Consider the following 27,555-nt stretch of genomic DNA (forward strand, 5'->3'; position numbering starts at 1 on the left):
GGGGAGGCGCGCCCCGCCCCCTCCTCTCCCAGCCTGACGTCAGCGCGAGAGCCCTCGCAGTCGGCCGAAGGTCTCCGGCCGTCACTCTGCAACTTGCGACCAAGCTCGACAGAACAACGGCGATTTGTGGTGCCCGGGCGGTATATAAACGGCCCGCCCATGGCACGGGCCACGACCGAGCCCTCTTGTCTCCGGCGGCGGCCGCCCCACAGCGCAGCATGGCGCGGTTCGCACGTCTGAGTCTGGCAGGCCCACCGGTCCTCCTGCGCGCGGTCATCGGTAAGGATGGAGCCACCACGCTGCGGCGCCGCCGGCGGAGTTCGCTCGACCGCAGGCGCCGGGAGCCTAGCTCCACCGAGCTCCGCCGGAATGCGCACCTCGTCGCCCACGTGCCGTGATCTCGGGTGCCGTGCGCGTCGCGTGATTCGTGTGAATGACGCCCGACGCAACAGTAAGTCAGCCTCTCCTCCGACGACGTCGTCACCGAGCAGCCGTGCGCCTGCTTTTCTTATCCTCGCAGATACGTCCGCGCTTATCTGCCCAGACTCCCTTCCTTGTGGCTATAGCATAAAATGGCACCAGTGGTGTGTGTTGCGAGTGTTCAGGTGTGAATAGCTCTCCAGGGCGTAGCATTGTGCCGCGTGTCGGAGCCGCCACGCGTAACGCGCACTTGACCGCCTCAAAAGACAGTGCTGTGTGATGCATCCCTGTTCTGCCACCGCGAGGTAGTCCGCTAATAGATGGACTTAAATGCTCTCGCTCAAGTTTTACAGTTTTGTTGTGCTACCTTGTTGATTTTTTAATCCGGAGACGCCCGTTTCACTTACGTTACTGTAGCCCCGTTTACTGAGCTAAACAAGGTGAAGAGAGAGCGTCTTTTTTTCTCTCTCTCTCTCTCGCGAAGGGCCTCGCACCGTTATCCATGTGTTGTGGGGCCGCGCTCCCGGAGCCAAAGAAAATTAGGCATTAACAACAGCCCATCCAACACCCTTTTGGCGTCAAACTCATTTATGATTGTTGTCGTGTGCGCCGATGTTATATCTAAGTATTTCTATTTGACAGGCACTTACAGTTGCGATTGGTGGTTGTATCTGTTTTGCTTTCTCACGACGACCGCGCAGTGTTGCTGCAAATTAGACGAGGAGGTAGGCTTCCCGCATAGCTGCAGTGTCATGCACTTTAGACAACCTCACGAACACGCCGTACGTATAGTGGCGTGACTATGGCAATGATTTCGTCGTTTAACAATGCGCGAAAATCAGTTCCCTATTACGTTGCACATGTTTGTTCCCCCAATTCTCTTCCATGCAACAATGTCTACACCTGTACTGAATTTTGTAGGGACTAGAAAAGTTGTTTACGGTGGTGTGTCCGCGGTTAACAGTGACTTTCGCAGCTTCTGTAGTACTTTCCTTTTTTTTTTTTTGTCTGGCAAGTAGGTTTCGGTGTTTTCTAACGCAAATATCGAACGACAGTTCACAAAATTTCTGAATTCGGATGTGCGGAGGCTGCCACATCACATGCGAATGCTCGGTTCCTCATCTTCACGCATCTGCTCTCCATCGAGATGTTACACGTCAGGAAGAATAGAACGCGTAGGCGTACGCACATATGTATGTTGTCTTCATGCCCATTGCGAAATGCTCACGTCACTATCAAGGCAATGATAACAGAAAGCCGCCGTCCTCTTTGATGTGTCGCTCCAAGTTGCTGCTGCTGAATCGACTGCTTCGTGTGCACTGATGTCTGCCATGCGGCCCCAGAAAACGTGCGGTAGAATTTCCTTCACAGTTGTCTTTAGCGCGCGAGATAGATGCATGAGGTGAGAAGTGATATATATATATATATATATATATATATATATATATATATATATAGTGCGAAGAATAGAATCACGTCAGAAAAATAATACGACTTTAATTACGTTATGGCCGCTGGACCGGCCTTCGTCAGACTCCGATGACTATTCTTTTTTCTTCGTCCTTCTATTCTTTGAACTTTTTCACTGCCGGATCCTGTGATTCAACGTTTCACTGATTTGTGTGTGCATATGTAGTGAACCTTTTAATCATGACATGAACCTTTCCGGGGGGCGTGGTATGTTGCACCCCTTTTTGCCTGCCACGCGATTGTCGCTTTCCTGGCTACGTTGGGCTCGTGGCTATTGTGCACTTAATCCCAAGTCACTGTATGGATATGACTTCTGGCCATATCTGAATGCAAGGACGGCTGTTTATAATTGCCCTCATGGCAATTTACGTCCACTTCTTTAAGAACAAGCATGCGTGATGTCTATATAAGCCACAGCTGCCAAACCGGCACTACTTGTAACCGCTTTATCTGTGCTATATTAAAGGAGAAAGGGAGATTGCCCGACGCATGCAAAAAAAAAAAGAAAAAAAGAAAACACGGGGATTGTCACACAGTGCTCGAATGGAAAAGAAGATCAGCGACGTCACTATGCGCTGTCGCTGCATCTGCCGAGCACTATGAAAGCGGATAGCTTTCATCGGCTCATCAGACCAGTTTTCACGTATCTAAGCATTTTAATTGGCCGATCTCGAAACCAGTGCAGTCTAACACAGCGTCTCAAAGCGCTAGCTGCAACGAGGCAAGAAACTGGCACGTGACGCACGCGCCAGACGTTTCAACGCGCTGATAGAAGTATGCGTGCGATCATGGCCTAACAATAAAGAAATAAGAAGTAGTTGTGGCCTAATGTGTTAGAGCATTGAGCTGCTGTGCTGAAATACAGAGGTTCGATCTCATCATCGTCGGCGCATTTCTGTATAGCATTATAGGCAGACTTCACCCATTGGAAGTATGCAACAGAAAACTCGCGGCGTGTATCGCGAGCGCGTCACAGTGTGCAGGAAATCGCAAGCTTCGAAGGGATATAGAAAAGCCACTTTAATAAATCCAATCGCTTTCTGAAAAAATCGCTCAGTTTCGATGCTTAGAAAATCTATAAGCGGCAAGGTCCCGGACGCTGAAGACCTCCGTACGTTGACCAGTCTAGGCCGGAAGCAAGTCTGCTTTTCATTCGATCGCACAGAAGGAGAAAGAAGCTGCCATTTTTTTAATAGCCTTAGCACGTGCGTTGCCTGTGGGTAACGCATGCGCATCACTACAGTCGCTGTGTGCAGGGTTTTCCAAATCAGATAACCAGTCGGGTTACGCACTCTTCTGATTCAAGTGGGCATAAATTGATACAACCTGAGTCTATTCAATGCATTCTTACGCAACTACGAGCGAAGTCATCTGGCCGTGAGCAGTCCATTTTCTTCCCTCGCACGTGCAGCTCAAAACGCCGCAGCATGTATCGAGTTTCGCTCCCCGCGACGTCTATTCTCGCCTACTTGCGTATTCGCCGCACGTCGCTTGTGCAGTTCGCCCCGCGGCAAACCCTTCGCCGCTCACGTTGCGCTGTGCTGACATCAATCGGAAAATACAGCTGACCGAAATAAGCTTGCCCGCGGCAATGAGCCCGTGCTGCCGCACAAAGGAGTGATGACGCTGGCTTCGTTTTCCTTTTCGTGTCCTATTATTGGCGGTTTGCATGTGTGTTTTACGCCGAGAAGAGCTCCAGCTTTCGTCTTTAGGGAGCCGCCAAGTCAATTGTTTAAAAGTGCTTGCGTGCCTCCACTTTCCTTTAATATTGAAGGATTTAAGATGAAGAGGCGATACAACTTGGGTGTGAAAAAGGAGTTCCTTTTCTTGGCGATATGATTCGTGTGTGTTTGTGTTTTCCTGGGCGTAACTAAAGTACAGTTTAACAACGCTGTTGCGCTAACTGGAAAGTGGAAAATTTCGGGCTTCAACGGGGTAAAAACCCCACGCTCTGGACGTTTCAACGTAATCGTGATTCTTTACAATCAGCCCCCCTCGCGAAGCGCCAGTGGCTCGAAGAAGAAGGGATGCTACTCCTCGTGTTCGTCCTTCCCGACACAGCGGGGTTGGCTCATCGCGCAACACCGTGTGACCATGCCGCGAAGTTATGACGTAAATGGAAAGCGCATCTTCATCTCATCCTTCGCAATAGCGAACGAATTCTCTGCAGATGCACGCCGCTTGTTCGCGTGCCCGGAAAGATGAGAAGCTATTGCGTAGCACCCCCTTTGCTCGTAGTACCACGAGAATCCTCACGAGAATCCTCTGAATCTGAATCTGAAGGCGCCTATGAAGTAATCAGAGGTTCTATGGCTGAAATCTCTCATCGTGAGTCGTATAGGCACCAGCACTCATTGGAGTTGTGCCCGACAACTCAGGCAGCTAGGGGCGCAAGCAATTAGGCTGCGCGACAAAGCCTTTCAAGCAGTGGCGTCGTACCTTGGCTGCTACTGGGGTGCATCTCTGGCAGAAAATGTGTGTCAACAGGCGCTCGTGCTGCCTATGTAATGAATACGTTGTTTCCTGCGAAAGAATACCGCATCAAGGCAACCAAAAGGCATCGCTTGAAAGACAAATGGGAAGACTTGGAGAGGCCTTCGTCCAACAGTATGCACATAATGTATGATAATCAAGAGTTTAACGGAAACCCATCTGGCGAGGGAGGAACATGATGAAATCAAAACAAACACTTGCCAAGAGTATAGTAAACAGACAAAAACTTGATGTTTCGGGGCCCGTACGGGTCCCTTGTTCACCATGACCTCAAACACAATGACGATCGCAATGGCTGTCATTGCGTTTGCTGTCATGGTGAACAAGGGACCCGTACGGGCCCCGAAACATCAAGTTTTTGTCTGTTTACTATACTCTTGGCAAGTGTTTGTTTTGATTTCATTAAAGTATGATGCTGATAGTGACAACGAAGGCGCTGACGGCAGAGAGGAAACACTGGCTAATTCATCGCGACATTTTCTACAAGCTGTGTGGCATTTTTGCATTCACTAAGTCTGTATTCTCAGACTTAATGAGCGCTGAACCGACCTGCTGCTAACCGTTAGTGCGTACGTAGGCTCGATTCTCCGGTGACTTGACACTTGAAAAAATGATACTCAAAAAAAGAAAGAAAAAAAAAAGGAAAAAAGAACTGTGATGGAGAAAGAGGGAAGAAGAGGAAGGGGAAACCAATGAAAACAGTGCGGTTTCGTGCAAAACCAGGATAATTACCTTCAGTTTGATCCTTCAGTGTGTACAGACTTCCTAGCACGCACGTGTACTTGTTTTCTGTCCACTTCGGAATGTGTTTTTTTTTATATAACGTTTTTGCTTCTCTTCGATTTCGTTGTCCGGTAGTGGAGCTAACCAGCTGTTGCTCATCCGCACAACGCCTCCGCCGTTGAACCCCCGTGCTCGTTAGGAGGGCTTACGCACATGAATTCGATACATGCTCTCGATACTGCAGGGCAGTCGACTACACGGAGTTGCTTACAGGTCAAGTTTTGAATGAGGCCATAACTTGTGAATGGGACGACAACCGATTATCGGTGGTGAACTCAGTGCAGCACCTCCTATGCACAGGGCAATTGAGACATACGCACTTTCACTATCGTCAGCATAAGCAGACAGCCCACAGATTCTTGTGAGGGACGTTCAGCGCTATATCATCAGGCATCCTTCGGTTTCCTTTGAGGCGCTGCTTTGTGTCAGTGCACAATTCCATTCATTAGATCGGCGTTAGCCTTGACGTCATAGATCGTCTTGTCACTAACATGCTCTTATATGTTGCACCGCATCTTCTATGTATTTAGGGTTTTCTGCAGTTGCTTTTACTGTTTAAAATAAGCACAGTGTGAAGGACAGGCACAAACGAAGAAAGACACACACAACGCTGTGTGTGTTTTTCTTCCTTTGTCCCTGTCCCTCGCGCTGTTCTTATTTTAAACATGAACTACCAATTACGCCCAAGTCTCTACCCTTCATTGTTTTTGCTGGTTCCGGATTTGTGACCACGTTGCTCAAGGAAGGTTGGCCAGAGCCATGAGATCGATGCCGTTGGTTACTGATGTTTAAGAAAAGTTCGATAGCTGTTTTACTTTGTTAACGATCTTCTCGAATCACTTCACGTGCACAAGCGCGCGTTCCACTCACGAAAGCGCACACGCACAAGCACACATAAAGACACGCGCACGCGCATTACGAAAGAACGTGGAAGAGACGCTCCCGTAACGAACGGCACAAATTCTCGAGAAGTGGACGCGCCGGACGTAGTCGGACGGTGGCATGCACCCGAAACAAGCGAGAGCGAGGGACCTCTGTTTGCATCGCGTTGGCGTCACGACATCGTGTTTACTGGCCGCGCACAAAGAGGCCCCGACAGTCGTCGCTCTTCATCCGGCTCCGCGGACCTCGTGTTCCATTCAGTTGCGCAGCGCAGGAGTCTCGTGAGTCATCACGAATCGCACGCGCGCCCACATTTCGTCACATAGTCTCGGGTCACCCCTCCTAACGGCGTCCTCAATCGTCGACAAATAGTGTCATGAGGCTCTGTAGGACGATGGCTCGAAACCTGCCCAACTTATGGGCAACTTCAAAAAAGCTCGGGCTAAATCGAAACACCTCCGAAAACGAATTAGCAGCTACTCATGAGCCGGGCTACACCGAGCCATTATTGCGGTGTATCAATGGTTCAATTACACAAAGATTTATTTTTTTCGAAAGAAGCTTGTCAGTGCTTTTGAAATATCACAACAGCTACGAACCAGCTTCGCGTGCATGTTTTCGAACACACGTGCCGGATTTCAACCGCTTGGCCCTTTTTTGTTGGTGTTTTTAATTTTTTTTTACCTGTTCAGCGAAGAAATTACTCGCTACGTAGTCTTTTCACTTTCTTTTCCTTCTCTCCCTTTTTTATTTCTGTTTTTAACGTGAAACAACCATCTCTGTATGTTTTGCGGCAACAAGTGAGGCGCACGGAACAGCTTCGCAGGGCTGAGGGTACCTTTGTCCAAGCTATTTCTTTCGTGCACGACTTGTCAAAAATGCCGATACACTCTGAAGATTGCAGTTCGTAGGAAAAGTCGTAGAGCTTCTTACTTTCTTTTCGGTTTCTTGTCTTCTTTTTACTTTTTTATTTCTTTTTTTTCTTCTTTTTTTTTGTGAAGCACAGAGGGGAAGCGCGGCAAACAGCTTCGAACTCAGTTTACAAGTTCATTCGCACTGCGGCTTTTAGAATCAAAATGAGGTCACTGACTGCGAGCGTTAATTTTGCGTGGCCAACTTATACAGCAAAACGAGTGTGTTAAATTAATGCCGTGTGCTCCGAAGTAAAAACGCGCCGTCGTGTGCACTTATATCTTGTAATCCAACTTCTTTTAAGGTGCATTAGAAGCTTATGTAAGCTCCTTGCTGCAAGTGATTATAGCAGCCTTCCTTACGCTCTATATAGCGAACAATTGAGCGTAAGTAGATCTACTTGTAAGCAATTCTTTTCTATGCGGTTGCAGGGATAAAACTTCCATTGTTCTCCCGCATTTTATAAATGCTTGGTCGCAGCACAGACGGACGTTGCCCTTCGGAGCGTCTGGTGCACGGGGTGGGCGACTGTCCGAGTACGTCACGGGGTTGGTCTACGTAATGGAGCGGGCCAAGGTCTCACCCGATAGAGGGGTTCCCTTGCCTCGCAGCATTTGAGCGGAAACCGTTGTGCCAAGCAGCGCGCGTGCTCTCCGACCGCGCAGCCAGAGTGCTCCAGTTCCCGTGGCTGTTTACCAACACGCCGCTGGCGAAAGGGGCCGCCCTCGAAGCTCGCGTCCAGCTCGCGCCGCAGCGGGCGCAGCGTAGACGGCAGCGTGCGTCGCAGACGTCGGGGAAATCCCTCGCGCTTGCATCACCACGGCCCGCGCGCGGACATCCCCTCCGGTCGCCTTGACTCGCCAGCGAAAACAAACAAAAGCACTTGCCGTGGCGAGGAGAAGCACTTGAAGAGCCCGCGCTCAGGCGTTCGCCTCCTCCCCCTCGAATCGCTCCGGGGAACGGATTTTCCCCTCGTCCGTTGCTTTCCTCGCTGCTTCCTCGCTCGGTCTAGCAGTCCGGAAGCCGCGGTAGCACCTCGCCGCCTGGCGCGAAAGGATGCGCTCACGCTGGCCACGCGCTTCTCGGATGCCCACCGTGTCAGCGTGGCACTCGGCGTCTCCGCTATAGAGAGTAGCGTCTCTGCGCATAGTATGGCCCAAGACGAAGGGTCTTATTACGACACTTTCTTAAGCCGTTGCGTTTAAGTCTCGCTTTGCTTCCCGATAGCAATTGCATCATTGTCGAACGGCGATAGCCACGCGTACTCGGCCCACGCGCTTTGCCGAGAGACCGGCGCCGTCACTGGCTGGTCACTGCGGGCGCACCGATGAGCGCCGGCGCAGCCGTCGGCGGCGTCGCACCCTTCAGCCGCCGCCGGGTCTGTGAACCCAGCGACCGGATGCTGGCAAGGGCCCGCCTCGAGCAGCGGTCCTCCGCCTTTCCGCCCACGCCGACGGTGTGTGGCCCGCACGATGACGACAGGTGTCGAGGCGCCTTCCTCTGCGCTGGGCTTCCTCCGCGGTGGCGCCCGACCCGCTTGGTCGTCAGCGCCCCGTGCAGACCACGTGGTGGACCACCGGGGTTCTCGCGGCGCACTGTTGGGTCTCGATGTCTAGCAGGGCAGGCTGCGTCTCGGCGCTCGACGGGTGAGATAAAGTTCACTAGGGTTTGTACGACTCGGTGTTCCATGACGTTTTCGTGAATGATAGCAACTCAAAGTGAGTGAAGGAAACAAGAAAAGCAAGAGTAAACGGGAGACAGGAGGGCGCTGAACCTCCAACTGATTTTTAGTGCCAATTTCACAGGTATCACAAAATAAACAGTCAAACGTTTAGCGCCTTCCACTCCCCCCCCCCCCCCCCCCCCCCCGCCTTCGTCTTATATTTCTTCTTGTTTTTGTTTTGTTTTGTTTGTTTTTTGTTACGTTCATTAATGCGTGGCGCTATTTCAAGAAAAACGTCATGGGTGAGATAAAGTATGGAATTTAACGTGCGGACACACTAACAGGTAGGGCATTTCATCCAAAAAAGTGCGAGCAAGGATTGAGGGAACTGCGGATATGTGTGTTCATATCATTCAATGACTGATTTGGACCCTGTCGAATCTTTTGACGAGTACGGAATCCAGACTTGTCTTTGAACTGTGGACACCTAGTCTCCACATTCTTGCGAACATAAGCCCTAGTTATATCAGGGCCTTAGTGACTGCAAGAATGCGGCCTGTAAGAAACACCTCACGGCTTTAAAAGAAATGACAGGTCTCTAATAATATGTTGCCTGTGTAAGGAAAAATGACGCACAAGAGTTAACTGCATGGCTCCACTGAAAAAAATTAATAAAAATAAAATAGCGCATATAAGACGCGTAGTGACATATCGAATTAATCGAAGTGTGTTTTTATATCCTTTGATTCAACGTTTGCACTAATACATATAACAGTGAGTGTGCAACGTATACACTTGCCCAATCTGCCTCGGCAAAAATGCATTACTCACGAACATGTTAGACAGTGTTTTTTTTTTTTTTTTCGTGAGGACCACGAGCATAATAATCCTGCGTTCATGTTCTGACACAAGTGGCTGGTTAGCTGTGGAACGCCTGCAAGTATCGCTTCAATTCAGGCTTTATAAAGGATCAGCGCAAGGTACCACTCGCACATACCAAAATATGAACAATGGCATCACAACGACTGCACCCCCGGTGGAATGGAGTGGATGCCTGTGCGCTTATGTGCTCTAGACACAAGCGAGGCGCAGTGGATACGAATACTTTTTAGCTCTTGAAGCGGCAGTGGGCAAGATTTAAGGCTCGGTCTGATTGAAGAGATATGTAGAAAATGCACAGCTTGCAAGGCATAGGGGTCTGAAGTGCGCTTGCCTCCAGCTTTGCTTCTTCGTGAAACGGGTTCCTCCTGTTTGTGTTACTATTTCCTTACGAACGTCTAGTATGCCTTTGTGCAATTACTTGCAATTGTCGCTCTGCTTAATTAATCAATGTATTGTTGTTTTCTGCTTTGCGACAGCTCACTTCCGGCTCATTGTTCTTTTGTTATGCGATTGAACGCAGTGCAAGTTTGTCTCCGTTACAGATGGCCGAAGCAACGCGCCTGCCTTTGCAGACGCGTTGCACGCGAGCGGCAATCTCGACAAACACCGGCAGACGGCGGACCAGGCTGCCGGACGGCAAAAAGGCGCGCCTATTTTTGCTCCCACTGAAGGCAGTGCGTTCGTATAGTGAAGAGCTCTCTGGGCTAGAATATGAACGCGCCTAAAGAAAGCGATGTCTTCTTTTTATTGCGAAAGGTGTTTTCAACTTGCACTAGCCAAAGCAGGATTAGCAACGACTTAATCCTGTTAGACTCAGTCTGGCTCACGAGAAACAGGTTCTAAGGCAACCTGTACCGCTTTCACGCAGGCGGTGCCAACGTATAGCACTGCCGCTGTCGCGCCGTTGAAGGCTTTGCGATTCGCATTTGTCATAGACACTCGCTCGTATTGGGCTGAATGAAAGGCTAGAATTGAGAAACGGAGATGGGTCCTGCTCAGGTACGGTTTCGCAGAAGAGACGAGATAATTGAGAAGAAAAGATAATAATTAGGTGCAGCCTTCCAAGGCTTCTCAAGCGGTCCGCCCCTGACCGTCTTCGGTTGTTGTGGTACCTATACCTGATCACGCAAGTTAGATGGAGACATAAAAGTACTTGGTGCGACGGCTGGCCTCGTTCCCCTCTGCGTGCTTCTGTGCACCGAAGTGCACCTGTCCCCCGTGGAAAGTGTCGCTCGCCGGATTCCAGAGAGGGACGCAAGCGCGCGTGGCCGAGCGCCATTCTTCTCGAGTGTAATTCTCCGCTCAGCATTCCTTACGGTACACCATGCTCAGTACTTCACAGCACTGCCCCGCATTCGGCATTCAGTAAAGATGCTCCTGGGCAAATGCGAAAGTCGCCGCAGTGTCTCTTCCCCAAGAATCGGACCGTTGGCGTCCAGACGCGCCCTGTAGTTTCTTCGTCGTTGCTTCAAGATGACACGGCGTGCACTATAATCAAGTCTTTAAGACTATATTCGATGTATACTTCGTAAAGCGCCGAGTGTGTGCGCTCCTTTGGTGCATGCCTGCCGCTTCATGCCTCACTCCGGATCTGGATAACACCGCCAGTCTTTGGGAAATTCAGCGTCTATCCTTGTTGAGATATATCGTCTACAGCACTGCGACAGTGAAGTATATGCGATTTTAGGGAACCAGAGTAAACATTGACTGCGTTATTTTCCCAACCTTCCATGCACCACAGTGCGGTCACAGATCTTTAACCGCTTCATACATTAGAGAGTTTTACCATAGCGTTACCGTGCTACCGCTTCCCTTACTGATACCAGCTGCCACGATTGCGCATGCGCGGCGTTCAACGCGCATTAATTTCTACTCACTAGATTTAACGCCACAGCATTCGGCGTTGATTTGTTTACGATTTGTTTCGTCTTGGCTAGAGGTGCGGCCAGATTTTCTTATCGTGTTGCCCAGTTTCGCACACGCCGTGGCTGTTGCATTTAGCCCTAATAACATCATAACGAACAGCTGTTCTCAGAATAACGGCAAAACATCGCCGATACTTCGACCTCATCCTGAGATGAGACTGACTGAATGCTTATTTTATCATTTATTTCTTTCTGCCACGATGTAGAGCAAGTAGCAAGTAGAGCAGGTGGCTTGCGCGCTGCTTGTAGTTACACAATGCAGTAACTGGAGGAAACCGTCCCGATGCACTTGCCGTAAGTATAGCGGCCCCGGTAAACTTCGCGCATGCGCATTCGTGGCAGCCGGTATCAGTAGCGGTTATGGTAGGGTGGTAGGACTGTGCTAAAACTCTCTATTTCGGCATGCAATTAGTTCTTCAGTGGAGATATATCGCTAAATCGAGACAGAACCCGATGAGCATGTTCTCAATGGATGAAGTGAAGAAACTGCACAAGTGCGCCCTTCCATGTCATCCCCGAATGGATGAGAACGGAACCATAGAGGACGCGTGGAGCGTAGACAGAAAGCGACATTGAGCGGTGGCATTTTTCAACAAAGGAAGCGATCGCGGATGAATTTGAGTAAGTTAAAAGCTTATGTGTATGTAAACGCGTGTTTTCACATTCGATGAAAACACCCACCAGCAAAGGCGGTTTGTGCGAGTTGGTACTACATTCTAAAAAATTAAATTAAATTAAACTGTGGGGTTTTACGTGCCAAAACCACTCCGAAAATTTGGACCACCTGGGTTCTTTAACGTGCACCTAAATCTAAGTACACGGGTGTTTTCGCATTTCGCCCCGATCTAAATGCGAAATACACGTGTACTTAGATTTAGGTGCACTACATTCTAGCTTAGCTAAGCGGAACATGCTACAAATTACGTACAATGTAGCGAATTGAATACATCGCCTACTGAATACATCGACCCCAATATATGCGGGGTCGTTTTCCTTAACATGGCCATTCTTCTTCTAATTTGTTCCAACAGCGACGCTGCGGCAATAATCTGCCGTATTTAGCTCCTGTACATAGCGAAATCATTCAGCGATGAGCCGCGCAGTGGTGAGCAAATCTCAATTTTAGATAGCCGTCACGTGGGAAAGTCGCTTAAGTGACTTATAGGTCGACTGCGCTGCATGAAGACAAAACGTTTTCAGCATTGCGAAGAAGCTTAGGCAATTTCATAGAATACCCACAGGTATTGACTAGCACAGCTCGAAAGACGCTGTAACCACTTACACACACACACACACACACACACACACACACACACACACACACACACACACACACACACACACACACGCACACGCACACGCACACGCACGCACGCACGCACGCACACACGCACACACACACACACACACACACGCACGCACGCACGCACGCACGCACACACACACACACACACACACGCACACACAAAGAGAAGAACCAGGAAGAAAGGAATGAGATAATGAATTGCAATGTTGAATGCTTGAATGATTAAGGTTAAATCGATGCGCCGGAGACTCTTCCGAAGCCCTGTTTGGACGAAATATTTGGCTGAAGACACAACGAGCACGACTGCGCTTCGGAAGCATCTAACGCTTCCTACACAGCACCGACAATAACATTCTTTAATAATTCTGGTGTGATCCCAGCTCACAATCTCTACAGATATCGTCTGAGTCATGCATATAAACTGGAAATCCATCGAAATATCAACAACCTGCGTGCTCTAGCCCAACTTCAGAGAAAACCAGCTCCAAATTACGTTACACGACACTTTGAGGATTGGTCAGTACCAACACCACGTTCAAACTATGGGAAACAATGCCTTAAATACATAATACCAACACTGTTAAATTACTATAATTCAATCTGATTTCATCTTTTTACGTCATCATCCAAGGAACTGAAACTGATGTATAGGGTTTCGATGTAATATCTGGTAGCGTTATGTATCAGTGTTATTGCATTTGTTTCTTGACATGAAGCAAAGTGTAAGTGAGAAACATGTCAGTGAAGTTATGTATACAGCTATATATGTATATGCATATGTATGTGTATATATGTATGTGCGCGTATGTTATGCCGCCTCCCTGCAGAAACAGGGATTGTACACACGTCAAGCTGTTGAAGGACAGCTTTTTTTTTTCTACAGTCCCCCCATCTGTATATGTACAGGGTGGCAAATAAACAATTTCAATTCAAGTCCAAGAAGATGAACGGAATCTGGCTTTATGAGGATTTTCCATGCCGACGTAAGGCCACCGTCTAGCAATGGGGCGCTGCGTGAGCAAATGTGCGCGATAAGTATTGTACCGTCATGAGTTCTCCCAAGGCCTCTCTTAATCAGGCGATGACGTGCACGTATAATCAGCCTGCCAATCGTGTCTTCATGATGCAGGCCTTAGAAGCTTTTGGCTTCTGACGAAGGCGTTTACGAGCATAATTTGCATTTGCGTACAAACGTATCACAGCAAAAGTAACTTTAGGGTCTTTCCAGACGAAATTACAGCGTCACCGATGGCCGTTTTAGTAGATCCCCGATAATGATGGTGCCATCACGTCGTTACGCCAATAATGAAGTAAAATGTATGCAGAAGAATGAAATGAACAGGCACGTCAGACGGTTCCTCACTTGGAACCTTCGCTCTCGGAAATTGTATGGACAGATGCTATGAACGTCCCCTTTGAAACAGGGCGGTGGGTTGCGACAGTAGGCTCTTGTTCTTATTTTGCCTAATGTCCTACCTATCTTTTTTTAAAGATAGGATAGGACATAGATAGATAGATAGATAGATAGATAGATAGATAGATAGATAGATAGATAGATAGATAGATAGATAGATAGATAGATAGATAGATAGATAGATAGATAGGAATTGATGATCAACCATCATCGCCACCAACCTTTTATTGATGACATTTTTTTATGCGATAGAAGTTAAAAGCTCGAAGCGGGGATTTTGCTGTGTCCGTCCACCCTTTCCGTTGCGTCTTAGGCGACGGCCGTCCTCGTCGTCAGGCCACTCTTCAGTTTCAGCCTTGTCAAGGAACGGTGGCGAACAATGCTCGCCAGGGACTCACTTAATTGTGACGATGCGCAATTGGACGCGCTAGCCGCTGCTCTATCGGTCAGCTTTGGTGCTTGGTGACTTGGGCGGGGTTTTGCGCCCCACACGCACACTGGTGCATTTCGGAGGCCATGATAGGTAATACTGCCGCGGAGAAGCACCAAGTTTTGTGCTCTTCAAGCAAAATGGGAGGATGGCGATGACCGCGCTGTGACAGGCTGCTGCTGTAGCAGTAAACGAGTTCAGACCTGCAGGAATTTGTTTTTCCTTGCTGTGCACATCTATAAACACAACCTGTTACTTTCCTATATATTAAATGTAAAATCTTCAATCTTAAACGCACAACCTAATAGTTTTGATTGATTGAATTGTTCATGTGGTTTAACGTGCCGAGATAACAAATGGACTTGTAGAGTCACTGTATATATACTGTAGGCCACCGGATAAGTTTAACTACCTTAGGTTCGTTAATGTGCGTATAAATGTTGTACACGAGCTTATTTCAGGAAGGAATGCGAGCGTTACTTTTTCTGCTGCCCTTTTACATACTTCGGTAACCTACCAGGCTCAGCCTGGTTAACCTCCCTGCCTTTCCATTATGACTTTTCTCTCTCTCTCTCGGTGCGCTATAAGGATATGGTGAGGCGATACGTTGAAAATACTCCCGCGAATACTGACCAACCGTCCAAAGTGCTGACGACGTACCCGCCGGGGTGGCTCAGTCAGCTAAGGCGTTGCGCTGCTGAGCACGAGATCGCGGGATCGAATCCCGGCCGCGGAGACCGCATTTCGATGGAGGCGAAATGCAAAAACGCCCGTGTGCTTGCGTTGTAGTGCACCTTAAAGAACCCCAGGTGGTCAAAATTAATCCGGAGCCCTCCACTATGGCGTACCTCATAATCAGAACTGGTTTTGGCACGTAAAACCCCAGAAAGAAGAAGAAGTGCTGACGAAGTACGTTGAACATATATGTTCAACGTGCGTCGTCACGTTTCTTTGAGGCTGCATCCCCGGGACGAGTGTGATCCATTCTTGCATGATAACTAAAACAGCACCACGTTGCTGACCTGACGTAAAGGGGAGTCTAACGCATGGACTGTAGCTAGTGGGAAAACCTTACTGCTTGCTAACGTAGGTGGGAATTCGCGCCGCATCTGTACACGCAACGGGGCACGAGTCCTTGAAGCTTGCCTTCTTTAGCTGATACACTTTGTTTACCCCTGCTAAAATAAAGCTGCTTTGACGCTAGCAGTTGCCGTACTAAAAATAGTGGCATCAGGCCAATGCGCAGGGCGAGAGACAAGATGAAAGTATCTTACGGGAAATAGCGCGGCCTTTATTTTTCCATCGGCTCATTTCGCAGATTGCAACGGTGCGTGCCTGAGCCACAATTCTATAACCGGTTCTGTTGCGACAACGGTGGCTATGAGCTGCTGCGTCCAGCAGGCACATTTCCTGCATAATTTGTCGCGTGTTCTGCAGAGGCAACAACCAGAAGGGAATGATAGGCTCACTATTTTACCACAACCAAGTTCGCTTCAAAGTTTACGTCGAGCTTACAGATGCACAGACAAGTCCAAATGCTGGTCGATGAAGAAACCTCATAGAAACGATACCTTTATCAAGAGTTATATTTGAACGGCGGCTCCTCGACTGTTAAATGCATACGTGATGACGAAATGAGTAATTGAATAGAATTGAATTGAAAAATGCATTCGATCTTCTCTGAGGCCTATTCGGGTGACTACAAGCGCTCGGTTGCAGGCGCAACGACACCTGCGATACCTCTCGAATTATGTGGGGCTTTCGTATTGACTTTTCCCCTTTTCGTTTGTATCAGATGCCAACAGGTTTCTATCGGCTGGTCGTTGAGGCCGTCTGTTTTGGGTTAAGCAACATCACTGCAACGGTGCCGCACAACAAGCCGCTGATGTGCATCGGTAAACTGAAACGCCCGCTGACCGATAAACCGAGATGTTAACGAGGAAGCAATAACCACGTAATTGACGTCTAATAAAGTATAATCTATAGCACATGTGACGCTGCCTTTATGCGTTGTACTCTGTGCATTGTTGCATGTGCATAGTCGAGGGCGGCGCCCACTGCTATGTCATGCGTTATCAATACAAAGCCGGCAGCGGCTCGTTGCATGAAAAGGAAGCGACGCGACTCCTTGCTTTCAATCAGGAAAAATCGAAGCGGTGGTGTTCTTTCCACGCAGTCCTCCGGGTTTACCCCGGAAGGCTTCGTGAGGCCGGCCTTCATGTGGATTTCACCCAGCCCAACCTGTCTTTCCTGCACTATACCTAGCGTCGGCTGTCAGTCGTGACCTTGCGACGAAATAAGAGTATATACACGGCGCGCGCACTGCGGCTCGGCGCGGAGGGGGGCGTGGGAGTCGCGGATGAGCGGCTGTCGAGACATGCGGGAGTATCGTTACGCAAAAACAAACACTGCCCGGCGAGTGAGGTCCGGGGAAAAATCTGCAGCGCTGCCCGTACCCCGTTCTTTCCGAGCGGCCCTTTCACTGATCACGAATATCCTTGTCAAGGTGCGCAAAACGTCATCACTTTGCTCGCCTCGATCCACCAAGGGGCTGAGAACCGAGGCGTCGATGCTCCCGCATATCGCGCGCTGAGGGAACGAGCACGTGCAAAGGAGTTGCTGGCTTCCTGATATCTTTCTGCGGTTGCGAACACATACTGGCGCACACAAAAATGAAAAGTGTGAGAGCTTGGTGAAACGAAAATTTTCGTGTGCGTAATCGTTTAATTTGCTGCGCTCTCCTTCAAGATTTATGTGCATTCACATAGCAAAAGTGGTACTTACATTTTATTGGTGAGAGACACGCATTGAGAGAGCTCAAAATAAAAATGTTATACAAAGGCTATAAATACAAACATCACAAACAGTAATAAATACCAACAACAGAGCGAGACTAAATTGGGGCATTACTTATGACACATGTCAGAATTAACGAGAAAAGTAATGCGGAAGCGCACATAGTGTGAGGAAATTTCGAACAGGGAAAAGCTGTCGCCCACCTCCCACAATGCTACAAGGGGAGCCTCCTCGATTTGCAAGCATCGCGTTGGACTCGTCGTGGTGGAAGACGACTGTTCGCAGCTGATCTTTTGCGAACTGTAATGCTCTTGCTTTTTCAGGAGACCGAAAATTGTCCTTGCATCGGTTCTCTATTCGTGCTTACTTTCGTACGAACGGTGATTGGTTCTCAAAGAGATATCGGTCAGTCGATGCAGAGCCTTGTTGTTTTCGTAACCGCAGATGATATAATTCGTATACGAACAAGGTGATTGCCGGCGTGCTCGTGTACGTACGGTGGCTCAAGCTGTTGAGCGTACGGCTACGGTTAAGTGGCTACAGCCGCAAGTTCTCAGCGAGATTCATGAATCACCGTGCGAATAGCAAATATTTGCAGCGTTTCTCACGCCACCGCCGACCAAGCGAGGAGTCGGTATGGAGCGACAAATCTGGGGCGCGCCGCCGCAGACTATGTTGCTCGCCTCCCCTTCCACCGTCACCCACCCTCGGCCTGCATGTTTTTCTTTTGCCAGGCTTCTGGAGTTGCATGATTGATCGGACGACTGAAGCGTAAACCGGAAGCAAGTTCATTCTTCGCTTCCGGGGTAAGTCGGCGCGCCCAAAAGAAACGCGGCGAGTCTGCTGCCTTCCAGACGCGCCATTCCAGCGAGCGTGTCGGGAGTAAAAGCCAAAAAATAATCTGTAGGTTCTCATGTCCACCGTCATGCGGGCTTTCATTCAGATCATCAAATAGATGCACGGTTAGCTGCATGAGAGAGACACTCAATGACGGGTAACGAAGTTCAACATGGCTGTGGTATAACTAAAACCGAGAAATTAGAGAAATGCCAGCTGTCAAGTTACGCGATCATAGTTGAGGAAAAAGAAGTATCACCAACTGCATCACCAAGTTCAAACCTGCATGTCGTGTGCGATGCTGTATGTCAGACGAGCGGCGCGTGTAGCAGTGACTTAGCGCTTCACAGCCTTGACGCTTCTTACGTGCATGCAATGAATATCTCCTGAATTTCTTTCCCGAAATTGCGCTAACTTAACTACTACAAATCACGATTTCAATCTGAGTTGATTTAATTATATCACCATGGAACCTAAAGTTATGCGCTAATATCAAGAAACTAAATTGACCGCAGTGAGCACATGTGCACCGTTCTGTTCCGTCAGTCTAACCGTCTATTTTCGTAATTAGCTCGCAACTTGAGGTGTCGTCTAACCTGTTAACCCGTCTGCCAGGTTTTCCCTTCGCTGACCTTGCACACCAGTCCCTGATTACGATCTTTCTGTAGGGCTAGTTGGTGCATGTCGAACCATAATGAATTTAGCGCCAAAAACACGATCACAGAGAGGGGAGTACAGCGATAGTCCTGTCTTTATGTCTTCCCCTCTCTAAATTCATTAGTGTTTTATTAATTAAAAGCGAGAGGGAAAAGAGACAGGGGGTGAAGAGGGCGATTAAGAGAAAGCTTGTTTTTCTCTTTTTCTTTTTTTTCATCCTTCGCGAGCGTTCGATGTGAGTTGCTGCGCTTATTTTTGAACTCACATTTGATCAGTGTTACTCCGCACTGCGTGAACAAAAGCGAGATACGATCGCAAGTGAACGATCCGGTAAGTATCCGACGAAATGCATTGGTGTTCCAGTTACTTTTGTGCTTCAATGCATGAAGCAGCATTTTCTTAAAAGAAGTAACAAGAACACCCGTGCATTTCATCGGACACATTGAAAATCGATATATCGAAACTGGTGCAGTCCAGGGAATTCGCTCCAAGTGTACACGCCTTGCAAACTCACCGACTATAATTCACAGATTTAAATATGTGCCGTAATATAATTAAATAAAAAGCTAGTTAAGGTTATTAGGCTAATTATTTAATTAGGCATTTTGATTTCTCGTAGAAGTAATGGCCGCTCCATCTAGTAATTTAGATCAGGGGTGAGAATTGTGCTATCTGCCACAAACATTTTTTTTTTACAATTTTGGAGGTTCTAAAAAAAAAAAGGGACCCGGTATATTAGATGGCAGCTTGACACTGCAGCCATGATGTTAAAAATGTTGTATTAATTATCTTGGTTGCTTTGATTAATTTGCTTAGGAATGTTCCTACAGCGCATTTCAATTTTGTTTATTCTTTTCTTGACAGTGGAGGGCGTTAAGTTTCGTTAGCATGACGTCACAAACTTCTGCTCTGTTATATATTGCTTACTGTGGAGATAATGAGCCAGTAAATGCCTCCGTTACTTAATTTCTCACGGTTTTGTAGCAAATCATACAATTCTCCTTCAAAAGTGGGTAATCAGATGTGAGAGAATTTAGTTGTCTGTGGCGCCCAATCACAGTGACATTTTGTCAGCTACAGTCACAGAAGAATCTCCGCTGTCACACTCTTTTTTTTTCTTCTCTCTCCTTCCCCTTTCCCCTCCCCAAGTGTAGGGTAGCCAACCGGGCACGTCCTTGGTTAACCTCCCTACCTTTCCATCTTCGTTTTTCTCTCTCTCTCTTGTCACCTACAGCTACCAAAGCTGTTTTGTTTTTAATATGCCAAACATTTTGCTGCTTTATTGTATAACCTGAGGACACTCCTACGGTAGCTGATCAGAAATCAAAATAAACCTAGTGTTCCTCATCATTTGTAAGAAATCGGTCATGGCATATCTCTAGCTTCAAAGAAGTTCATAAGAGAAGTCACAGAGATTTCCAGAGCGAATTCAATCGAGGGCCACATTTAAAGCTTTGGCAGCTCAAACATCCTCCGCGTTTTGGTTAAACGACCGCACCGCGGCGACTGCTGCCAGATTTCTACTCGCAGTTTCTTTCACGAAACTCTATGCCAGTGACGCCATCGCCGGCCAACACGATTGCCTTGGGAATAGTATAACGTGACGTGTTTACATAGCGTGCCAGAGGCCCTGGCGAGAGATAAGTTTATCGCACCGGCCCTTAGGTCTCGCGGTTTGGGACTGCCGCTCCTCGCTTTTTGTTTGTGACCATGAAGCCACTATTACTCGGATTCGGTTTCGCTGCCAGCGCGTGCTACTCGGGAGCACAGTCCCGTCCGGCAGGGCTACCACCAGTTCGGGAATATCTATTTGTTTGCTTTTCCAGAGTGACGGCGTTTTTGTGACCGACGGGCAGCCGCGTTAAGCCACACTCGCTCGAGCGAAAACCAAGGGCTTTCGCCAGACGTCATCTGACATTTGAAGACAAAAAGTGACTAATCTCCAATGGAGAGAGTGAAGATTAAAGGAAACGCACATAGGCCATGCTTTCGCTACAAGCGAATGGGATGCGGAAACAAACACGATATGGAGCACTGACGTACGGAAGGTTCATTCGCGTCACGTTGGTGGGCGATTAACACCAAGCCGTGCGCAACAGATGCATAGATAACTAAGATTAACGTGTGAGCTTGACGTGTTCAAATGTATTAGAAAGTGGGGTGAAGAATGCACGCTTGACTACTGCAATTCGTGCGACGTGTAACAGCAACTAATGCTCCTGGCCATGTGCTCTGATTGGTGACATTAGCCGGAAAGCATACGTGCACGAACAGCAACCGCGCGTGTAGTTAACGAATCAACTTTGTAGACACCAGGCTCCCGTTTGGCGCGAGTCTCTTTTTAAAGCACATAGCTTTTCCTCTTTCGCCCGTTCTCGTGGCCGGACTTTCTCCGCTCAGCGCCCGTGCGGTCGCGCAACCGGGTTGGCGTGCGCGTTCGTCGCCGTACGCCAACCCGCTCTTTGAGTCGAGACCATTCTGCAGGTGTTGATGCGGTTTAGACGTTTGTTGCGTTTAGCCGCCACCTTAATGCCTGACAATGGCGGGCCGCGTCGTTCGGCGTCTGCTGCGCGTCTCTTGCCGGCTCACGACAGCTTCGCCTTTAGGCCAACTCCCACAGTGCGATGGATATACGTGATCTTAAAGCGAATGGTCTGAGGAGTATCCGGCCTCCGTAGAGTAAACGTTCGCAAAAGAAAGTGCAGGTGCGCACCACCATCGTCACGTTCTCGTCATTCCGTAGTGTCATCATCGCCGTCGCCTTCACGATGTCGTGATTCCGTGGTCGTCACACAGTCATCGTTCCGCTGTCGTATCGTCTACCAAAATGTACCGATGATAACTTGTGCCGTTATCATCAAGCTTCGTTATCGATGTCAGCATTATATACTTTCGAATATTTGCTATAGTATACAGTGTGTCCATTTGACTTCTGCGGTCCACATAGGCTGTTTCTCTCTCTCTCTCTCTCTTGAAAATCATCTTCGATGATCCTACGACAATGTTTTTGCGAAGGTACTGAATGAAGGGTGACAAGCTACAAATTAAATCGCATGCTGTCACGTCTCGTGGTGCCATCAGCTGAAAGAAGTCAATCAAGTTATGCTTCAGATAACTACATTGGGGAGGAATATGTCTGAAACGAGTCTTTCTGTCTGTTTTTTGAAGATATAAGACACTTTCTCTTCGAACGTTTGTGAAAGCTTCTCCCTACGGCTTTGTAATGTGGGCGTGGTGTCGTAGAAGAGCATACTTTCGACCTGTTCGGAAACCTTTTCGCATTAGCTGAAAAGACAGTTGTGTGTGTGTGTGTGTGTGTGTGTGTGTGTGTGTGTGTGTGTGTGTGTGTGTGTGTGTGTGTGTGTGTGTGTGTGTGTGTGTGTGTGTGCGTGCGTGCGTGCGTGCGTGCGTGCGTGCGTGTGTGTGTGTGTGTGTGTGGTGTGTGTGTGTGTGTGTGTGTGTGTGTGTGTGTGTGTGTGTGTGTGTGTGTGTGTGTGTGTGTGTGTGTGTGTGTGTGTGTGTGTGTGTGTGTGTCTGTGTGTGTGTGTGTGCGTGCTGTGCTGTGCGTGTGCGTGTGTGCTGTGTGTGTGTAGTAACGTTAGTGTGATGTCAGCACTCGCCATCATCCCTCGTTTGCGTCATTTGTCTTGTTCCGCGCCGTGTAACAAAAAGGTGCAATAACATACTGCGGTGGCCATGCTTATGTGTGAGAGAAATGCAGCAAACGCCACCGCTCTTTGTACTACATGGCGTAGCCTGACTGGGAGGCCTCAACCACGGCCGCCGAAGGGACACGCAAGGACCGTACACGTAATCGTCTAGTGCAGGCGTCCCTCGAACGGCGCGAGCGCACGAAGCTTGCGCGGTGCTTGCGAGAGTGGGCTTGTCGGCCGTGCGGCTTATCCGTCGGCCCGACCGAGCCAAAGGGCGTCACGCGCGCGCGATGTTTTCCGCACGGGGGTGGAGGATTGGCTGCACTGGAGGGCACGTAAGGACGCGCCAGGTTTCCACGGAAGCCGCGAGGACGGAGACGTTTCCGACGCTGCCGGACGGCGTGTGCGCGCGCTCACACCGGCCGCGCATAAAACAGCTCGGCGTATACCGGGACATCCCCACGCTCCCAGTGCGATCGCGGTAGAAACGCGCGCGTGCCGCCGGTGGCGTTTCGCTCCCTGCGCTGGGAATCCCGCTGCATCAAAAAAAGCTCACGTGCCTTGTTGAACCGTACTGCACGCACTCCGGTAGCTTCGCCCACGGAGAGAGTGTGATCGCGGGAAATCTCCTCGAGGCGGCGTGAGGAAAAGAAAGTAACGGCTGTTGAAGACAGGCGGGGTCCCACCTGCGAGTGGGGGGGTATCTGTGCAGCTTTTCCTGGAGCGAGCGTTGTTGTTTGCTAGTGTGTCTGCGTTCTTGTTGCTTTCACCGCATGAGTGAGTTCTGCGGGACACCAAGATTTTGCATATTCGTGCACACGTAATTCCAATTTATATTTTTTTTATTGCCGTAGCGGTATTGTAAACAACAACAACAAAAGAAATATGATGGCCGCTGCGCTGAGAACAGCCGAGGGAATTGCAGACAGTCGGGTACCATGTGGTAAAGATACACAGATGAGTACAAGCGAAGACACAATCTGTAGACGTCTGCGAATATTAAATGTAGCCATGTCACAGGGCCCACCTTCTCTCACCTGAAGCTCAACTTCGACTCCTCGTAGCTTCATCTGGCTTGGCAGCAGCGCACTATATATCATAATATATCATAGCACATAATATATCACAGTTATATATTATCCTCAGTGCACTGACTTCTTAGTGATACATTGTGGGGCTTAAGCATTTGAGTTTGGTTCTCGTTTTGAGCAGTCTTGTATGGCTGTCGACGACGTGAAAATATGGCCTTTATACTCGCATATCGGCACACTTCAGATGCGTTCTCCCGGCAATGCTTTTTACGCCTGCCAAACGACGATGATTACAGCATCAATAGCAACCCTTCTTGGTGCGCCCAAACGCTACGCGTGCAAAAGCTGGCACTCTCTCCGGTCCAGCGCGCAGATGGAGCCGGCAGTGACGCACGCAGAGAGTGGGGGGGTCGTTCCGTGAGTGCTTGGCGACTGGTATGCGTTGTTACGCGCTCTCCGGCTGGCGGGAAAATATCGGAGAGAGGCGAACTTTTTTTAGCTTGCGAGAGCGAATATTCCTGGACGACGGGCTTCCATACGCGCGTCGACACGTGCCCGTATAGTATGCGGATTAAAGCGCAGAGAATTTGGCCGCAATCACTGACGCACACAGCAATCTTTTCCGCGATCGTTTAAGTTGTTGCTTGAGGGAGGAGGGCGGCGCTAGCTCGGTCGACGACGCTTTTGGAGGGTACATGTAAAGGGACCCATCTCGGGCTAGGTTGGAGGAACTCACAGTGTGGTCCGCGGTCATTGAAGTGAAACGCGAATGAGCAAGCTTGTTATTGGTCTGTTGTAATTGTTCGAGAAACTGAATTGTTCAAGTAGCAAGTGACGACAAAGTAGAATTTTCCTGCATATGACACGACCGTCATTCATATGGTTGGTATTATCGTGCAACTCGCCCGCACCCCAACTGGAACTAAGTGTCTACACGAGGGGCTGCAAAACAAGCACGCGTGCGTATACTTTCTGTGCAATGCAAGTGTCGCCGATAAACGATGAAGCAATCAGTGAGACGTCGAGGTTTAGCGATAGTGGGAGTGCCTGTGGTCTAGTCAATATGGAGGATAATTTCGTGCGCAATTCATTATCATACAGAAAAGAATTTGTCCAACAATTAGTGAGAGAAGGTGAAGTTTAGAATGGCAAGGATGGTTTTATCGGGGAGGTATATTTTCGTGCTTTGCAGGTATTAAGACAGTTACCCCAACATTGTATGCCTATAAATACCTAGCTTTTACAGGGAAATATTGCAATGGCCTTATAAAAAAACATAGAAAAAAAAAAAAGGACGAGAACATGCCGGACTTATGAATGGCGAACTACTGTTTCCCAGCAGTGGGTTGGTTCATTCTGCGTGAAGAAAGTAGGAAAGGAAAGCAAGCTTCCGTCTAACATACATTCCTTAATTTGTTTTTCTTCATGGTAATAGTACGAACCATATGAATGACAGTCGTATAGTTTTAGTTATGATATGTTGGACACTGTAGTCACAGCATAACTGACCAGCAGTGAGCCGCATATCGCTGAAAATTTATATGGCAGCCTCTGAGAACGTAGTCACTCCTTTATGTGTTCAAGGACACGAGGATGATAAAATAATAAAGGGCATTCGTTTGCCAAATCGGTCAGCTGCTGCACCATGGAGCAAGAAACACTCCGGAGGAGAAATTAGCGCCGGAGTGGGAGGGCGAAGAGTTCCCCTCCATAAAGCAAAACACGTAAAGCATGGGAGGAGGATGAGGGGGGGGGGGAGGGCGTAATTTTGAGCAGACGTATCTGTTGGCGTGATATGCTAACGTTCCCGGTTGTTATAGCAACGGAGGCCACGGCAGAATTCACTTACAAGCCATCAGGTGGCGACAACAACCGACGGTCTCCGGGTGAATGATGCCATTGGCGACGTTACCTGGCCGCGGATTCATTCCTCCAGAGAGTTTCTTGCTTCGTGGCCGCGGCAGCATACATTTGCAGAGGCCCTTGGCCGCGTCTCGGCCCATTTTGCGGTGTCTACATTCCCTCCTCCTGTTTCTTTTTCTCTCTCCCTTTCCAGGTGGGCTTGTGCTCCTAGTAGTGTCAGAATCAGTCACTTCCATGCCCACGAAATCGACGCCGGAGTGGAGGAGGATATCAGACGAAGCTTACTTCTCTGATCTTCTCTATCCTTGCAGTGATGACCTGCCTCAGGTGCAACCCGCAGGTCCACCCACCGATACGTTTGCCATTGAATACGTGAAAATACTTGGCGAGCGAACGACGGCGTGCCTAGGGCACGCCAGCAAGCTTCTGGCCGTGGTAAGTGCGGAGCGACAGCTGCTAACCTTGCTGCACGCGGCGCTCTTCCATACCGTCTTAGCTGCAGCCAGGTTTACCCCGTTGCCCCGCAACGGCTTTGAGATGCATGCTCTTCGCAGCAGCGGCAAGTCCCACCATGTTATGCGATATTAACCAGCTGTCTGGCTTAAGACACATTATTAAATACAGTAATGACATATGAATTTACTATTATACCTTTATTCGTGTACCGACCTTTTTCTCAGGCTATGAGGACGGATCTGCTTCTATAGAGCGCGTATCGAGTCCCATTCAATGGCGCCCCGAAGGGCGAGTATACCTTGCACTGCCTCCTGTTGTGGGGCGTTGTGAAGAGGACGACGGAAAAGGACGGCAGAGTGAAAGGATCGCCACAGTTGCCAGTCCTTGATCCGCGCACTGCAGAAACCTCCGTTCAGTGCCACAGACAGTACTCGCAACAAATGAAACGCGGTAATGAGAGCACGGCGAATTCTGCGCCTTGCTACAAAGCTTGGAGACATGTTCTAAAGTTAGCAGTGTGCTCATCGTCTCACCTTAAACTGTTGTTGCCACCAAATAACGACGCTGTCTATAATTTGTAGTTTGGGTGAGAAATTCGTGGGTTGTTGTCGACCATGAGGTGGGCACCTGGTTTTCCCGAGAAGCTGGCTCTCTGTAACGCCATAAAAGTTTCCCTGCATGCTTTGGCAACTCGTGTCAGGTTGTCTGCGCAGTTGTCGCAAAGCGTTTTGTCAGACTGTTATCTTGTTTGCTTACATCTAAGGGGGACGCCTAGTGGCATGCTCGATGAGACATTCCCGCAATAGTTTACTCTAACTTAGGGCAAAGAACAACCTTACCACTTGGGGCATGTAAGAATATATCCCGGTATTAGCGCTGCCAGACAGTTTTGATCCGATGAACATGCAGTCTTAACAACCTTCGTTCACAAACGGCATGATGAAAATTTCTGGACATGTCTTCTCTCGAGCTTTAAACATTTGTTTGTGAAAGCGCCATACTTTGGACAGCGAGACAGGAACACAAATACACATTAATCGTGTTCTCTACGCTATTTTGCAACAGGCCGAAATTTAGGCGTCGGTGGAACTTGACGCATTCCCCTAAGGCCAGGCTGAATGAGTCATAAAAGGGGTTTCCTTGGCTGCAGCGAGGATCGTTTGATCGAACGACTGCTTTGGCGTGATTCTCGTCTTCCCGGCAGCATGCGCCGCTTTTGGCCGGCGCTAGCGTCTTTTCTCGGCACTCGCCTTCTTGCAAGGTCTGTCTTCCCTCTCATTTCTCCTAACTCCCTACGCCGCTCCATTAACATGCGCTTTCTTTCAGAGCATCCAAATAACAATACTGTACCATTGCAAGGAGATTCAAGAATCGCCCTGGCCTAGCCTGACGCTTTGGTTTAACATCGCTGCATTTAATTGGACACGCTTGCATGCTCGAAGGTTCGTCGCGTGCAGCTGCCTCGCTTGGTACGTGGCTGATAGAGTATTGCGCCGCAATATTCACATCAGCGCGCTGAATCGTTTTCACACTTCCTACGATGCAAGACGAATCTATTGAACTACGCCATTTCTCCCTTGTAGAATTTGCCGGAAAGTTGCTCCACGCTGCAAGATGTCATGGAAGCGCCGGACCAGGTGACCCTACAGGTAAGCGTACCGTGCGTTGACCTCGAGGCGGTG

The 27,555-nt window shown here is 48.8% G+C and overlaps 1 protein-coding gene across 1 annotated transcript in view; it reads left to right on the forward strand.

The window, feature by feature from the left end:
• The first annotated feature begins 101 nt into the window (after window positions 1-101).
• LOC119457356 (uncharacterized) overlaps window positions 102-27,555 on the forward strand; it is a 34,147-nt gene continuing 6,693 nt past the window's right edge. The window contains exons 1-3 of the mRNA XM_037718966.2: window positions 102-279; window positions 25,611-25,852; window positions 27,457-27,522. Coding sequence (XP_037574894.1) covers window positions 219-279; window positions 25,611-25,852; window positions 27,457-27,522 — 369 coding nt within the window. The 5' untranslated portion in view covers window positions 102-218. The remainder of the gene's footprint in view (window positions 280-25,610; window positions 25,853-27,456; window positions 27,523-27,555) is intronic.

Source organism: Dermacentor silvarum, chromosome 1 (genome assembly GCF_013339745.2).
Source record: "Dermacentor silvarum isolate Dsil-2018 chromosome 1, BIME_Dsil_1.4, whole genome shotgun sequence".
Classification (NCBI taxonomy): domain Eukaryota; kingdom Metazoa; phylum Arthropoda; class Arachnida; order Ixodida; family Ixodidae; genus Dermacentor; species Dermacentor silvarum.